Below are 16,917 nucleotides of genomic sequence, written 5' to 3'. Positions count from 1 at the left end.
AAGGGGGTTCCAGTGATAGTGAAGCAACGGCGATACATTTCCAAGTTAGGATGGTGAGTGGTTTGGAGGGAACTTGCAAGTGGTGGTGTTCCCATGCAAGGTATCTTGTCCTAGGTGAGAAGTAGCCTTGGTGAGTTGTTCTAGTGCATCTTGTAGATAGTACAAACTGATGTCACTGTGTGTTGGTGCTGGAGGGAGTGAATGTTTGTAGATACTGTGCCAATCAAGCAGACTGCTTTGTCCTGGATGATGTCGAGCTTCTTGAGTGTTGTTGGTGCTGCACTCATCCAGGCAAGTGGAGAATATTCCATCACACTCCTGACTTGTGCCTTGTAGATGATGGACAGGCTTTGGGGAGTCAGCAGGTGAACTACTCACTGCAAGATTCCTAGCCTCTGACCCGCTCTTGTACCCACAGTATTTATATGGCTGGTCAAGTTGAGTTTCTAGTCAATGGTAACCCCCCGGGATGTTGATGGTGGGGGATTCAGCGATGGTAATGCCATTGAATGTCAAAGGGCGATGGTTAGATTCTCTCTTGTTGGAGATGGCCATTGCCTGGCACTTGTGTGACTCAAATGTTACTTGCCACTTGTCAGCCCGAGCCTGGATATTTCAGTATCTGAGGAGTTATGAATGGTGCTGAACATGGTGCAATCATCAGCGAACATCCCCACTTCTGACCTTATGATGGAGGGAAAGTCATTGATGAAGCAGCTGAAGATGGTTGGTTCTAGGACCCTGAGGAACTCCTTCAGCAATGTCCTGGGACTGAGATATTTGACCTCGAACAACCACAATCATCTTTCTTTGTGCTAGGTATGACTCCACCAGTGAAGAGTTTCCCTGATTCCCATTGACTTCAGTTTTGCTCAGGCTTTTCTATGCCAGACTCAGTTAAATGCTACCTTGAGACCTAGGCAGTCACTCTCACATCATCTCTGGTGTTCAGCTCTTTTGTCCATGTTTGGACCAAGGCTGTAATGACATCAGGAGCTGAATGGCCCTGGCGGACCACAAATTGAGCGCCAGTGAACAGGTTATTTCTGGACAAGTGCTGCTTGATAGAACTGTCAATGACCCCTTCTATCACTTTCTTATGATGTAGAGTAGGCTGATGGGGGGTAATTGGCCAGGCTGGATTTGTCCTGCCTTTGTTGATTGGATATACCTGGAGAATTTCCCACATTGCTGGGAAGATGCTGGTGTTATAAGTGTACTGCAACAGCTTGACTAGGGGAGCAGCTCGTTCTGGAGCAAAAGTCTTCAGTACTATTGCCAGAATGTTTTCAGGGCCCGGAGCCTTTGCAACATCCAGTGCCTTCAGCCATATCTTGATGTCAGATGGACTGAACTGAACTGGCTGAAGAGTGGAATCTGTGATGCTGGGGACCCCAGGAGGTGGCCGAGATGGGTCATAACTCAACACTTCTGGCTGAGGATGGTTTCAAATGCTTCAACCTTGTCTTTTTCACTGACATGCTGGGCTCCCCCATCATTGAGGGTGGAGATACTTGTGTAGCCTCCTCCTCCAGTGAGTTGTTTAATTGTTCACTATGATTCACATAGTGTGTCAGTGTCTGCAGAGCTAAGATCTGATCCATTGGTAGTGGGAACTCCCAGCTCTGTCCATCGCATGCTACTTGCACTGTTTGGCATGCAAGTAGTCCTGCGTTTTAGCCTCACCAGGTTGACACCTCACATTCAGGTATGCCAGATGCTGCTTCTGGCATGCCCTCCTGCATTCTTCATTGAACCAGGGTTGACCCCCAGCTTGATTGTAATGGTAGAGCGGGGTATTTGCCAGGCCATGAGGTTACATATTGTGATTGAGTACAATTCTACTTCTGCTGATGGTCTACAGTGCCTCATGGAGGCCCACGTTTGAGGTGCCTGATCTGTTCTGAATCCATCCCATTTAGGCTGGTGGTGGTGCCACACAACATGATGGAGGGTATCCTCAATGTGCTGATGGAATTTCGCCTCCAAAAGGACCATGCGGTGGTCACTCCTGCAAATACCAATACTGTCATGGACAGATGTATCAGCGACAGGTAGATTGGTGAGGGTGAAGTCAAGTAAGTTTTTCTCTCTTGTTGGTTCCCTCACCACCTGCCCCAGACCCAGTCTAGCAGCTATGTCCTTAAGGGCTCAGTCAGTATTGGTATTATTGAGCCACTCTTGGTGATGGACATTGAAGTTCCCCACCCAGAGTAGAGCCCTTGCCACCCTCAGTGCTTCTTCCAATTGGTGTTCAACATGGAGGAGCACTGATTCATCAGCTGAGGTGGGGGTGAGGGATCATAGGTGGTAACCAGCTGCCATGGTGGGATTTGAACCCATATCTTCAGAGCATTAGCCTGGGCCTCTACATTAATAGTCCAGTGACATTATCACTACGCCACCACCTCCACTTAAAATGAAACCATGTCCTACATGATGCTGCAGGTAAAGAAGATAAAGGGCTTGTTTTAATAAGACCGCTATACACCAGGTGCCGTGTATAGGATAGCGGGGGAACTAACCCCATTCTATTGTTGGTTCATTTGTATTTTAATGAGGCTTCTAGAACATGGGCACATGATGCACAAAGTGTGCAGGAAAAACATGGAGGCAAAATTTCTTGTGCCAGCATTTTGAAGGGCTCAAAATATTGTAGACGGTTCTCTCTCTTCAGTTGTTGTTCCTCTCTCCAAATCCTCCATCACCACCGCTCTCAAAAAAAAAATCAACCCTTGACCCCATGGTCCTTGCAAACTACCATCCAACCTCCAAACCTCCTTTCCTCTCTAAAGTACTTGAGTGTGTTATCACCTCCCAAATCTGCTCCACCTTTTCCAGAACTCCATGCTTGAATTCCTCCAATCAGGTTTCCATCCCTACCACAGTACCAAAACAGCCCTTATCAAAGTCACAAATGACATTCTATGTGACTGTGACAAAGGTAACTATCCTTCCTCATTCTTCTGGACCTGTCTGCAGCCTTGGACACATTGACCACACCATCCTCCTCTAACACCTCTCCACTATTGTTCATCTGGCTGGGACTGCTCTCACCTGGTTCCATTCTTATTTTGCTGCCCCTCTGTGACATCATCTAATGGCTCAGCATTAGTTTCCACATTTACACTGACTCCACCCTGCTTTACCTCCCCTGACTCTTTCACTGTTGCTAAATTATCGGATGGCTTATCCAACATCAAGTACTGGTTGAGCAGAAATTTTCTCCAATTAAATATTGGGAAGACTGAGGACATTTGCCTAGATTTTTGCTCCTGTGTCGGGTGTGCAGAGACGGGATAATTCCTGGCCCCATGATCTCGACCTTTAAAAATGGCCATCCGCAGATCGGATTTTTGTTCCGGGGATTAGAAGTCAGGACCACTGCCCCTGGAACAGGTGTGGAGGCTGTCGGGTGCAGAGGCACGCTGAGGTAGACCTGCCTCTGTGCTCTGGCACTTTGTTGAATTAAATTAAAGAATGATTGAAACAAAAAACAGCCCTCTAGCCTTCGCCGCTCACCCCAGCACACACTCCCCATGCCCCATCCATGCCAACTCATGTCCTCCACCTACCCCTCATACCCTGTATGCTAACCCAAGTTCCTCTACCAACCTCCATGCCCCCCACATCCCCATGGCCCTTTATAGGCCCTCTGCCAATTTAGTGCCAACTCATGGTATCCAATGCCCCCACTCACCCACCCTTTGCCCTTACACCATCCATAGCAACCCACCTGGCATCCTTTAACAATTCTTTGACAGTTCCAATGAGTTAATGCACCTTTTATGCACAACGATGTTTACTTTTAACAATCCAAAAAGGTGCTTTACCTCTCCCAAAGATGTCTCAAGACCTTATCCAAAGGGATACTTTACCTCTCCAAAGAGGTACCCAGGCTTTCCAAATGAATCCACCAAGTTCAGACCAGCTCTTAGCTTGTGTAATCTTCACACTCTGGGTTTCACACTCTTGGACTAACAAAATCCCACTTTAGTGGAAGCAGCTGATGATTTAAATGGCCAGCTGCCTCCATAAACCGCACGTGCGTGAACCCTGGCTCGACTCCGTAAAAATATGAAATGCCATGTTCTGGGGCAGGACTTAGGATTTCCAGGCTCTTCCACCATTTTCACCACGATGGAGAGGCTCTTTATTGTAGTGAAAATCTGGGCCTTTGTTTTCGGCCCTAGCTCCAAACTCTGTTCCCTAGCTACTGATTCCATCCATCTCCAGGGCAACAGTCTGGGATTAAGCGCACAATTTGCAATCTTGGTTTTTGACCCCTAGATGCACTTCTGAGTTCACATCCATGCCATCACTAAGACCACCTATTTCCATCTCAGTAATATCGCCTGACTTTGCCCCTATCTCAGCTCATCTGCTGCTGAAACCTTCATTCATGCCTTTGTTACCTCTAGGCTTAACTACTCTAACACACTGGCTAGTCTCCCACATTCTACTCTGTAACCTTGAGGTCATCCAAATTCTGCTGTCTGTGTCTCAACTTGCAAGTCCTGTTCTCCTATCACCCCTATGCTCACTGACCTATACTGACTCCTGGTGAAGTCTTGATTTTAAAATTCTCATCCTTGTTTTCAAATTGACAAGGCAGAACTGAAGTGCTTTGCTTGTTCCTATCCTTTCCACAGGTAAATAGCTGAAATAATTGGTTTGGACAAATGTGAACTGTAGGTACCTTCCGACAGGTAAAGCTTGAGAACCTGCATCTATATACACAAGTGGCAGCATTAGGATATGTTTAAGTTGAGTGTCTGTACCCATCTGTCATGCAATGGAACTCATGTATATAGTCATGGACAAAAGATACAGAACAGTTATAAAAGATTTCAAAAAAATTCCCTAATTTAATCTGTCCAATAAGACCATGACCAAAGAAGTGCACAGTAAGTTGCTAAGAAAGCCACCAAAGATCTGATAGAACAGAACAGGCTTCCTTTGCAGCACCCATTTTATACAGATATTCAGCCAATTGGGTGTATTTAAGGCATCCATGCCGCAGTATGAGCAGCACTGCTCAACTAAATTCAATTTGGTCTTTAATGAGCCTTGTGAACAAAGCATTCCCCAATCGCATAATCATGTGCTGTGTAAATCAGGCCTCAGGCGTTTGGTTTGATAATATGAGTCTCCAGTGCCCGATATGCTGTATCAGTCCAAGTATGGCGATTACAGCCCCATTTTATTGTCCAACCAGCACGTATAAAAACCAAGTGCTCGGTTTAGGGGAAAATTCAGCAGTCATATAATGCCTAGATCGAACAGTTCGTTCATTAAAAAAAAGAAAAAAATATATGAGCAAGTTAATTTTTTCCTCCTTCTACTTACATTAAAAGGCTATAGTCTTTTGCTCAGGAACTGTATTGTGGGGATATGGCGAATGGATCTTTATCGAAATAAAAATGATTTGACAAACACTTTAAATTGTTTCAATTAAAAATGTACAATAAGTGGCCAGTAATGCCTTCTCTGAAGGCTTGAATTTGAAGTGCACATTAGGATACAGTGGATCAGATCTTGTGCACCCGATCCCCCGCTCCCCCCGTGATGTGTTTGGTGGCAGAGGGCATTTAATCGAGTGGGAGGGTGGCAGGTGGAGACCCCCACCTTCCTGCCGCCATTCCAATTTAGTCCGGAGCGCAGACCTGTGGATGGCCTTCCCACCCTGCTGCCACTTGAGGCCCTTAAGTGGGCAATTAATGCTGACCTGTCAAGTGGCTGAGCGGCACATGATGCAGCAGGACTTCTCAAAAAGAGACAATGTGGGGCTCTCGTTGGCTCTCCCGCCAGCGGCTGAGACCCTCAACACCTCCACAAGATTCCGCTCAGTGTGTACAAAATTCCCCCAGCAGTTCAATAGCTCTAATTCTGAATGCCAAGTGAATGAAGAAGGTCATTTCGCTCATCTTTGTTCATCCAGCCAAAAAGCCTAACATCCATTCTTAAATGATTCCAAGGTTTTTGCCTCCACTATATTTTTACATTGATCATTCTTTGTGATTTCAGTCCTAAAGTTATCTTCTAGAAGTTTGAATCTATTTAAATCTACTCCTGCAACTTAATTTAAAATAATGTCCATGTTAACTTTTTCTATTTCTCTAACAATCTTCTAAACCCCTGTAAGAGCACTTCTCAGATGCATTTTTTAATTGTTGAAAAGCCCAAGTTTCTTCAGTCTTTAGTTCATAACTTAGTTCCCTGACACTGCGGATCAGCCTCCTTCTCTGCACTGCAGGTTCATTTCTCATCAGCCCATTTAACCTGTTGAGGACTTCAACTCCTTTTATAATGAAGTGATTGATTTTATCTAGGATGAGTTTTCCTTGAAAAGTTTGGAAAGTAATGCTTGCTCACCACTTCTCTTGTGAATACTTGGAGCAAATATACATTTGGGCCAGAATTTTACATTGGTTGGGCGGGCGGGCGCTCAGCCCGAACGCATGTGACATTGTGCGAAGCGACGTCGGGCATGCGTCCTGATGTCATCGTGCATGCGAGCAATATTGAGGTTGACGAGCACACGTGGGAGTTGGAGCCGCGCCAATTAGCAATTAAAGGGCCGATTAAGGCCATTAAAAAACCTATTGCCCATGATTTTAGATTGCCCGTGCGATTTTACGCTCGTCACATGGGCAAAACGGACAGGCGGGCAGCCTGTTTTTAATGAATTGTCATCCAAGGGCGGAATAAACAGGGTCTGGAGCATTGCCATTGTGAGTAGTGAGATGTTTAGGAGATAGTTTGCTGTTGGTTGTGTAGTGAAACTTGACAGCTTTATCTCTGTTTTGAGCTTCAGTCTTTGCATTGCTAACCTTCATTCCAGGACTCACTGGGGTCTCCAAGGCCCCTGGAAGATTTATACCATGTGGACCCTTCCGGTTACCAGACAGCCTTCTGTTTATCTGGTAATGGGAGTTGTCTACTCCACTGGTGGCACCTCCTCTGAGGAGGAAGAGAGGGGCAGAAGGGAGAGGAGGTCAGGTGACCATAGGCTGCATCCAAGGGAGCGACCTGTGGGAGGAGAGGCACGGGGGGGCGCAGGGCCGGTAGGGAGTCCAAGGCTGAAGGGGCTGCAGAAGGCGCCATTATCCTGATGCCAAAGTGTACTGGCAGTGGTGCAGCTACCATAACATGTCAGAGATACAATGCCAAAGGAGGCTCCGCCTCTCCAGGGAGACTGTGACCTCCATTTGTCAGATGATTGGGCCTAAGATCACCTTCGACTGTGTGGGTGGACACCCCATGCCAGTGGCTCTGAAGGTCACAGTGGCCCTCAACTTCTATGCCTCTAGCTCTTTACAGGGGTCAGTGGGGGGTCTTTGTGGAGTGTCCCAATCATCTGTCCACAGTTGCGTCAAGCTGGTGACTGACGCTCTGTTCAGGCGGGTACTGACATTTATTCATTTCCAGAGGGACGAGGCCAGCCAGGCAGAGCGAGCCAGAGGCTTTGCTGCAATTGTTGGGCTCCCCAACATCCAGGGTGCCATCGACTGCACATGTGGTCATCAAGGCGCCAGCGGGTGAGCCGGGTGCCTTTGTCAACAGGAAGGGATTCCACTCCATGAACATCCAGACAGTTTATGACCACAAGATTCTGCAAGACTGTGCAAGGTACCCTGGTAGCTCCCATGATGCATACATCCTCTGCCACTCACAGGTGCCAGCTCAACTGGATGGGTGGAGGAGCTGCTGCCATCATCCAGAGCACCCCAAGAGGAGCCCACAGAGGTGGCAGGCAGCTCATGCGCCAACATGAGGTTGGTCTGGACTTTCCTGCTAGCCACTGATGGATGGGAACCTAGCAGAGATACTAGATGCCTCATCCATCTCTCACACTGGCAGAGGGCTCCTGAGGTCATTGCCTGTGTGAGGGCTTTCAGGTCCATGTGCAACCCTAGGAACCCCTGATTCTGTTCCTGGAGCTGCCTCTACATGAGAATCATCACTCTCTCAAAGGAGGCGGCAGTGTGCTCGGTGCTCAGGGTCAACGCAGTACTCATGCTCCACATGGACTCCTCCATGGCATAGACCATGCAAACCCTCAGGAATCTCTGCCAGATCCTCCCGCGCAACCCACTGGACATCCAGCATCTGCCGCCTAATGGACAACTCAAGAGGCTCATCATCTGCCTCAGACTCAGCATGGTCCTGGTCTCCAGCTGTCCTCCGATTGTTGGTGCCCTGGGCACTCTCTGCCTCCGCTTGCTCCTCATGCGAGTGTGCCATGCCCTCAAAACTGTGCACCAACACTGTAGCCAATGATCTAATGACCACTGAGGTGCTGGTGTATGCAATGGTGCCTGGTGCAGAGAGGGGGTGTGATGCAGGTGCATCTGGCGGCCACAGGTCCTCTGGTGTCAAGGGTGGCTCATTGGGGTCTTGCACTCTTTGGCTGGATGGTGATTCTAGCAGAGAAAAGCGATATGTCATTAGTATTAGTCATCTCACTGTCACTGTGCATGCTAGGCGGGCTAGTGAGACAATGGAGATCTGCATCATGGTGCCATTGTCTTTCAATGAACAATGGGGACTGAAGGTTTGAGGTTTTCATTACAGCTGAAAAAGACAACAATGTTTACACACTCCGACACTCTTGCATCTGTGCACTGCACTCTTACCTTCATCAGAGACCCCTGCCTCTCCACGACCGGTGAGCCGAGCTGGGCGCCGGCACTCCATCTCTGAGGCATCCACCTCATACCTCATCAATATGAGCAGGTTTGGGGGGCCTCCTCCCATCCTTGACCTCTCGATGTTGTTATAGTTTCTCTTCTCTTAAAAGGACGGAGGGGCATTGATTAGTCCATTCTCTACCTGCAGTGCCATTGCTGCCTGGCCAACCCCAGCTGAGGGACACCTTGCAGGGCACATCTGAGTCGTGACCCTCAACCTGCAAAGCAATCAGGCCAAGCAGCCAGAGCTCACCGCCTTGGCCGGTGCCGATGTCATTGACAGTTGGCACTCAGGCTCTTACACCCCTGAGCACCACGGGGGATGGCCAGATGTTAACACTTCTCCACACAGATCCATGCCATCTTGGTACTTACCTTTGCCGAGCGCAGCAGATCATTGAAGCTTTTGCAGCACTGCACCCACGTGCGCCGCACAGCATCACGGCCGCTGAGCTGGGCTGCCACCTCTGCTCCTTCTTTCTTGATCAGGTACAGTTGCCTCCTCTTGCCATCTGTGGGGATGAGGATGTGTCACCTGGCACTGACCTCCTCCATGAGGGTTCCCTGGCACTCAACCAAGAACCATGGTTGCGGGGGGAGGGGCCTGTGCCCACAGGACTTGCCCTCCCTCCTGGTGTGCCCAGCAGGTGCAGATGCCATTGCAGCTCAAAAAAAATGTTTCGTCAAACAACTCCAAAGCTACAAAGTCTCCCCTGGCAGCCTTCAGGGAGCTGCCTCTGCTGCTTTTAAATCCCCCACTGGGTCACCATGGGACCCTTAATTGGCCATCCAGTGTGAAATCGCGTTGGAAATGCAATCTCACCCGGGGGTGGATTATACGTCTGCTTCCGGGCCTGCCGCCTTGGCGCGCACGCCAAATGTGAAATTCGGGCCTTAGAATACTTCTCATTTGTGTTCATTCTTAGTTTCAATTCAGTTTGTGTTGCTTAAAGTTTTCACCACTTCTATACATAGAATCTACAGCACAGAAATTGGCCTTTCACCGCAACTATGTGTTGGTATTTAAAACCCCGATGAGCTTCCTCCCACTTTAACTGCTTCTCTCCACCCTATCACGTATCCCTCTCTGCCCTTCTCCCTCATGTATGCCTCAAGCCTTCCTCAAACATAGCAATATTATCTGCTTCGACTGATCTGAGTAGCAGGAAGTCTTCCTGCCTGCCCTCTTATCCTGAAAATGTTCTTTAGCCTCGCTTGCTGCCTTTTACATGTCTCTCCAATTGTTTTTTAAAATATATTTCTGCATTTTCTTGTCACAGTCCCAGTGCACCCCTTCTTTCTTCCTATAGAATTTGTACAGACACTCTACGAGTAGAATTTTCAGGTCAGCGTGTGGGCGCACGCCTGACCTGCTCGAGCGACTGTCCCGACATCATCCTGCGCTCACGCAATATTTCAGTCAGTGGGCGCGGGCAAAAGTCGGAACTGCTCCCGCCGACAATTAAGAGGACAATTAAGTCCATTAAAGTTGTAATTGTTTCTGATTTTTCATGGTCCGTTCAATCTTACAGTTGGTGGACGGGCGAATTGGCCAGGTGGTCTTTACATTTTTCATGAAACCTCATCTAAGGCTGGGATGAGGTTTCCATTATTAAATAAGAAAAAAATAAAAATCTATAGACAGAATTGTTATAATGTGTATGTTCAGGTGACTGTTCGTGATACTTGGACATTTTTGTTCTGATTTTAAAATCTTTGTTTAATACTTTTGAAGTCTTCAGCTCCATGAGGCAGCTCTCTGCCTTCAGGGAGCTTTCATCCCACGCTCATGCCAGCGCCCGCCCTCCTCCTGTCCCCACCCCCAGCAACGCTGAGCATTTCAACGCGTGCTTCACGCTGGCTGGCTGTTAATTAGCCAGCCAGCATGACATTGCGGTCGGGGGCCAATTGCGGTCCATACCCCGGCTGCTCCCGGGCCGACAGATTGCATCCCCGCGCCGAACTAACAATCCTGCCCTCCATCTCTTTTTAACATTTTTTGCTAATTCATATTTGCTTAGTTGAGCTTGTTGGTTTACATGTGTATTTGTCCTCCATGCTCAGCATTATGGGAAGAAATTCATTCACATGCAGACTTACGTCAATTCCCTGGGAACAGGCAGTACTGTGGGCCACTACCTGCCTGGCATTCTTCAATTATATCAATAATGAATGCCATGCAAGTTACACAGGGGAGCAGCCCATGGTACTGCCTGATCCCAGGGAATTGACATAAATCTGCATAGCAGCACTAGATGAACAAATTTCCCCCCTACATCTTTAAAGGTATTCACTTGTTTTGTACTGAAACGCTGTTGCTCAATCAGCCCCAATGGTTTTTTTTTGAAACTTTAGTTTCCCTCTCAATTCCACCGAATTTAGCCCCTTTAAAATTATGGACTTAGAACTTGGTCCTAGACATTTCTGACTCCCAGTTCATTTGAAACCTGATCACACTGAAGCCATGGTCCCTCAGAAGTGTTATTACTTCTTCATCACATGTCTGTCTCAGTTATGAATACCAAATCAATACAAACATTGCCTTTCTCATGACTTCCTTAACACACCGGCTCAAGAAACAATCATGCATTTCATCTACCAACTCTGACTCTAAACTACTTGGTACTTCCTCATTCAAATTAGATTGATCTAGGTCTCCCTAAATAATCACTAAAGTAATTTGCCTGTTGTCACATTCTTCTTTAATACAAATTGTTACAAATCATTAAGAAATGAAAGAGAAACATACATGAATAAAGCTGAACTCTCTCCAATTCAGAGAACTGCTGACTGAAGGGATTGATGTAACTGCTAGCAATGAGAGCAGACCCAGACTCATAATTCCAAAGGAGATATACATTTCCATTCTCCACACCTCCTCCTCATTCCAGGAATTTTCAATGTTGATGTGAACCTATGAAAGGACCACAATAAATGCATTATATCCAATTCAAACACTTGTATTCAAGCCACCCACCTTAAACGTAGTTTGGAAATTCATAAAACTTATGAGACAAAAATCATAAGTTCGTTTCAACAGTGAACATCAGACAATTAAGAATTAAATCAACGCTAAGATCAGAAGTTAGAATCTTTTATACAAACAAAATATTGCGCATGACACAGTAGGAGTATACTTCAGTTCAGTTCAGTTCAACAGGGAAACAGATACATAGCATCTGGGTCACTGTGTCTTCCTACTTTACTGCACTTTAAAGGAAGTTAATACATGAGATATTTCTGAAAAATGTGATAAGTGCAGGTCTTCTTCGGAAGATAAAACATTTGATTTGAAGTAATAGGCATTTAATTGTTACTAACTGTAGTCTAGACAAAAAAGGTGTCTGGTAATATGGGTCATGAAATTTAGCTTCGCAGTGCCCATATTTTTGGCACCAAGGATGGTCTTTTGTATACAAAATGGCGACCGCACTGCACTTTTGGTGCGGCTTTTTAGCGTGGGCATTGGGACTGTTTGCTGGAAACATGCACAGTTGGCAGGTAGTGACATCAGTCAGCACGTAATGCTGAGTTAACGTCAGCGGTGCCATTTTCAACCTCAACATTCTAGCTACCGCCTCTTAAAAATGCACAACTGAACAGGCATTCAGCAGCAGCACTCCCCCCAACCCCACTACGCCCCCCCCCATCCCCCAACCTATTTAAAGGGATCATCAATTACTTTCAGATGGGTTGTTGGTTGATGTCTTTTAGCTGCTGCTTAGTTTATAGAAGTGCTGTGAGTTCTCTACTGCTAATTAAAGTTGATGAAGTCTACAAATCATTGCATTGCATGTGTTGAAGGCCCTACTTCTCACTTCAGTGTTCCGCTCAGACCACTTGCTCTCAGTTATGGGTTCTCGAGTTGCCATGGTCTGCAGCATAGCGGCAAGATTGAGCAGAGGCAGGCCAAGTTGCTTGAAGAGGAAGGAGGAGGGGGATAAAGGGCTCTCAGCAAGAGACCATATCTACCCAGCGTCTTCAGGGAGCAATTCTTTTACCTCAACCTCAGCAAAGAGAAGCGGGTGCAATGCCTCCATTTTACGAACAGCATGTTCGTTAAAATCTGCCACTTGCTGTGAAGGTGACGCAAGTTACTAATTTCTTTGTGTCGGGATGCTTCTGGGCTGTAATAGACAACATTTCTAACATCCCACAGTTCTCTGTCCAATGCTGTATAAGGGAGGTCACTGATGATCTGTAGACCAAAAGAGGAATACATTGCATACTCTCTGGCCAGATTGAGAGCATGTGCAGTGTGCATGTGGCTTTGCCTGGATAGTGGGTTTGCCCAAGGTGCTAAACGTCATTGATTGTGCACATGTAGCAGCCACATCAACCAGGCCTGTTGTTAGGCAGGCTTCAGAACCAGTCACAGACAAAAGGGAGGTCTGGATTGTTTGCTGAAAAGAATGTGTAAGGCATTCACACTCGGAGACACTGGCAGCAGCATCTGTGTTTACAGTGGTTAGACTGCTGGTCTCTGAAGTCCCAGGAAGGTGTTGAGAATGCTGGGGTTGTAAACAGTTATGCTTTAAACTGTCCATTCACTTCCAAGATAAAAGAGAGTTGTAGTCTCAAGGATAGCTAATCAGCAATTCTACTTGGATGCAAGGCCCATGCAATTCATGTTGCCATGGAGATGGGCTTTGAGGGGGGAAATGTTTCTAAGATATCTCTGAAACTCACAGACACAGGCAGAAGCAGAAGTCTGCCAGGATCCAGGAGAGAGTTCACTATGCAGGAATGTGGATGGGAGCTCATGCTTGGATTGAAAAAGCCAAATTCATGAGGGTTTGAAACAAGGCTAGAAGATTCGCCTAGTTTGCGCTAGAGGGAAAATTGACAGAAAAAACCCTCACCGAGAAAGACAATTCTGGGGTTAAAAGTTACCAGGCTGAGAAAGGAAAGAAATGCATGTAAACCCTTGGGAGCAAAGAATCAGTTTGGACTGTGTCTTGTCTGGGAAAAATCAAATGACTACTTAAGGGACAGTATAAAATATACCTGTGAAGTGGGTTTTTTGGTTGTGTTAAAAGTGAAAGCGGAAAGCTCTGTTCTGTAGTTTAAAGTATAAGTTACTTAAAAAGTAGAGTTTAGTCAATAGTGTTTTTACAGTGAAGGTCTTAAAATGTGAAAACTTGCTGCATCATTCTTCAGCTATCAACTGGAAGTTCAATTTTTTTTTTCCAAGTTCCCAGTCTCTATGTGGATCATAACAGCATTGAGATGCAGAGATGTATCTCAATCACTAAGGATTCCAATCCCTGAATGTGTAGTTGTTGTGCAGCCATGCTCAGCACATGATGCAACTGAATGCCCAGTCCGGCAGAAGTCATGATGCCCTCATTATGCGCTGGCCTGCAGTGCCATCAGTATTTGAGTCAAACCAGAGGATGGCTACTGCACACTATGTGCTGACCACCTGGTTCATCACTCTGGATAAGGAGGAGGTGGAAGAGGAGGTATGAGGAAGAGGAGGAGGAGGGAAGAAGAGGAAAAGAAGGAGGGAGAAAGAGGTGAAGGGAGGGAGAGTAGGAAATGGTGACCAACACAGCCACTTTCTAGCTGGTCTCAGCTGACTGGGATTTCAGTGAATGCAATTCTAATTCCCTATTCAACAACAGTCCCATGTTTTATTTTGCCTGTTACATCACAGTGTCATCTGACCACAATCAGAAATAGACGCCATGACAAAACAACCATTCCAGAATCTCAGAATTGTCACAGCACAGAAGGTGTCCATCTGGCCCATCATGTCTGCACTGGCTCTCCGAATGAGCAATTCACCTGGTGTCATTCCTGCACCTTCTCCCAGTAACCCTGCACATTCTTCCTTTTCAGATAACAGTCTAATTCCCTTTTAAATGCTTCTATTGAACCTGCCTCCATCACACTCTCAGCCAGTGCATTCCAAACCTCAACCACTCGCTGCATTAAAGAAGTTTCCCCTCAATTCATTTTTGCTTCTTTTAGTAATTACTTTAAATCTGTGTCCTCTCATTCTCAATCCTTTCATGAGCGGGAACAGTTTCTCCCTATCTACTCTGTCCAGACCCCTCATGATTTTGAATACCTCTATCAAGTCTTCTCTCAGCCATCTCTTCTATAAGGAGAACAGTTCCAACTTCTCCAATCTATGTTCATAATTGTAGTTCCTCATCCCTGGAACCATTCTCGTGATTTTTTTCTGCACACTCTCTAATGCCTTCACATCCTTCCTAAAGTGTGGCACCCAGAACTGGACGCAATACTCTAGCTGAGGCTGACCTAGTGACTTATACAAATTCAGTATAACCTAATTGTTCTTGTACTCTATCCCCCTATTAATAAAGCCCAGGATACTATATGCTTTATTGACTGCTCTCTCAACCTGTCCTGCCACCTTCAATGATGTATGCGCATATACACCCAGGTCCTTCTGCTCCTGCATCCCCTTTAGAGTTGTACCTTTTATTTTATAATGTCTCTTCATATTCTTCCTACCAAAATGAATCACATTACTCTGGTTTGAACTTCACCTGCCACATGTCTGCCCATTCCACCAACTTGTGTATGTCCCTTTGAAGTTCTACACTGTCCTCCTCTCAATTCATAATGCTTCTAAGTTTTGTATCATCCGCAAACTTTGAAATTGTGCCCTGTACACCAAAATTGTGGTCATTAATATATATCAAGAAAAGTAAGGATCCCAACCCTGACCCCTGAGGAACTCACTACAAACCTTCCTCTAGCATGAAAAAAATCCATTAACCACTAACCACTGTGCCCTGTCAGTCAGCCAATTCATATCCGTGTTGCTACTGTTACAAGCCAACATAACTAAACAAGCTATCCAATATTCCATACATAAATCAACTAAACATCCTTGTACATTTTCTTTGTACCTGTCTTGTGGGTGCCTTTGTCGGTCCTAGGACTCCTATGCAGCACTAACCCAGTGGCTGCAGCATGGCTGTAGAAGGCAGCTGACTTTCAGTGAGGGAGACTGCAGGTGGCCTCGCAGGAGAACCTCAAGAAGGTCTGGTCCCAGAAGGCCCAGCTTTGAACTGAATGACCTTTGCATGAGTGGCTGGTGGAAAGGCAACAGCAAGGGCATTTTTGGAGTGGCAGTGGTGGGCAGGCAGCAGCTTCGTGCTCTACAAGCCAAAGCCACTCTCCTCATGGTGGTGCCTCAGCAATCCTAATATTCTGCTGGAGGACAGATTGCTGTAATGTTGTGAGACGCTGCAAGCCCCTTTGGGCAATGGTAGCTGCAGCCATGAACCATCAGTCCCGGCCTGCATGGCAACAAGCTGAGATTTCATGACTTCAGGCTGAGCTTCCACTGCAGCTCTCAGATGTTGAGTGGCATCTGCTTGTGCTACAATGAAAGCAGAGATATAAGCCATGAGGCCATGCAGAATGACTGGGTCCACAAGAGTTTCATGGGTTGTCCAGCACTTCTACGCTGGAAAGGATGGGTTCCAACTTCTGTGAAAACCCTGTGCCACGTTGGTGATAGATTCTTTCATGGCCTTTAACAGTGACAACATGCTTTTGCGCAGGCCAGACAATGCAGTAGGCATTTAATTTTGTGCATGCCTATCAACCATTTTATGATTCTTCTCATCAGAGTCCTATGCAGCAGTGCTCTTGTGCGACCTCACCCTCCGGACAGCTGCGCCTGCACTACCCTCCCCCTCTACAATGCTAAGTGCATGAGGGTGAGGTGAGGCTTTGAATGTTATATCATGTTTAATGGAGATTGCTGTTAGGTGAGTTATGGGGTAAGGTGAATTGAGCAGTGTATGAGGCTAGTGGCACAGTTGGAGGAATGTGTCATTGGATGGTGCATTCACTGACCTTCACCATTCATGGGCTTCATCTCCTCTGTCTGCTGGCCTTAAGAGTCCAATGTGAAAGAGGTTTGTGTAGAGTCAACCTAGTATCTAGTAGCTATGAACTTGCAACAAAAAAATGTTTCCTAATTCAGCACTAGTTGCCAACCTCATACAAGGCCATAGGATGAGTGTGGTGGGAAAATAGAAAACAAATGTCTCAAGGATGAAGTTGAAGCATGAGCTGTTGGTGCAGGGTACAGAGAACTTTATCCTGCATCTGGCTGTGATATACTTGGAGTGGTTAATGCCTACACTGGGTGCCTAAAATAAAAAAAATTTCATTCCCCTTGACAAAATGTTTTCACCTTGACGATCACACAAGAAAAAATAAACTTCAACAG

The 16,917-nt window shown here is 46.3% G+C and overlaps 1 protein-coding gene across 2 annotated transcripts in view; it reads right to left on the bottom strand.

Moving 5' to 3' along the window:
* The window catches only part of steap2 (STEAP family member 2, metalloreductase), a 117,085-nt gene that overhangs the window by 28,416 nt on the left and 71,752 nt on the right, over window positions 1-16,917 (bottom strand). For both annotated transcript variants that reach the window (XM_078538417.1, XM_078538418.1), the window contains one exon: window positions 11,443-11,607. In XM_078538417.1, the coding sequence (XP_078394543.1) occupies window positions 11,443-11,607 (165 nt within the window). The remainder of the gene's footprint in view (window positions 1-11,442; window positions 11,608-16,917) is intronic.

This window comes from Cetorhinus maximus, chromosome 3 (genome assembly GCF_964194155.1).
Source record: "Cetorhinus maximus chromosome 3, sCetMax3.hap1.1, whole genome shotgun sequence".
Taxonomy (NCBI): Eukaryota; Metazoa; Chordata; class Chondrichthyes; order Lamniformes; family Cetorhinidae; genus Cetorhinus; species Cetorhinus maximus.
The sequence above is the reverse complement of the archived record's forward strand: the minus strand, read 5'-3'. Positions and strand labels throughout refer to the sequence as shown.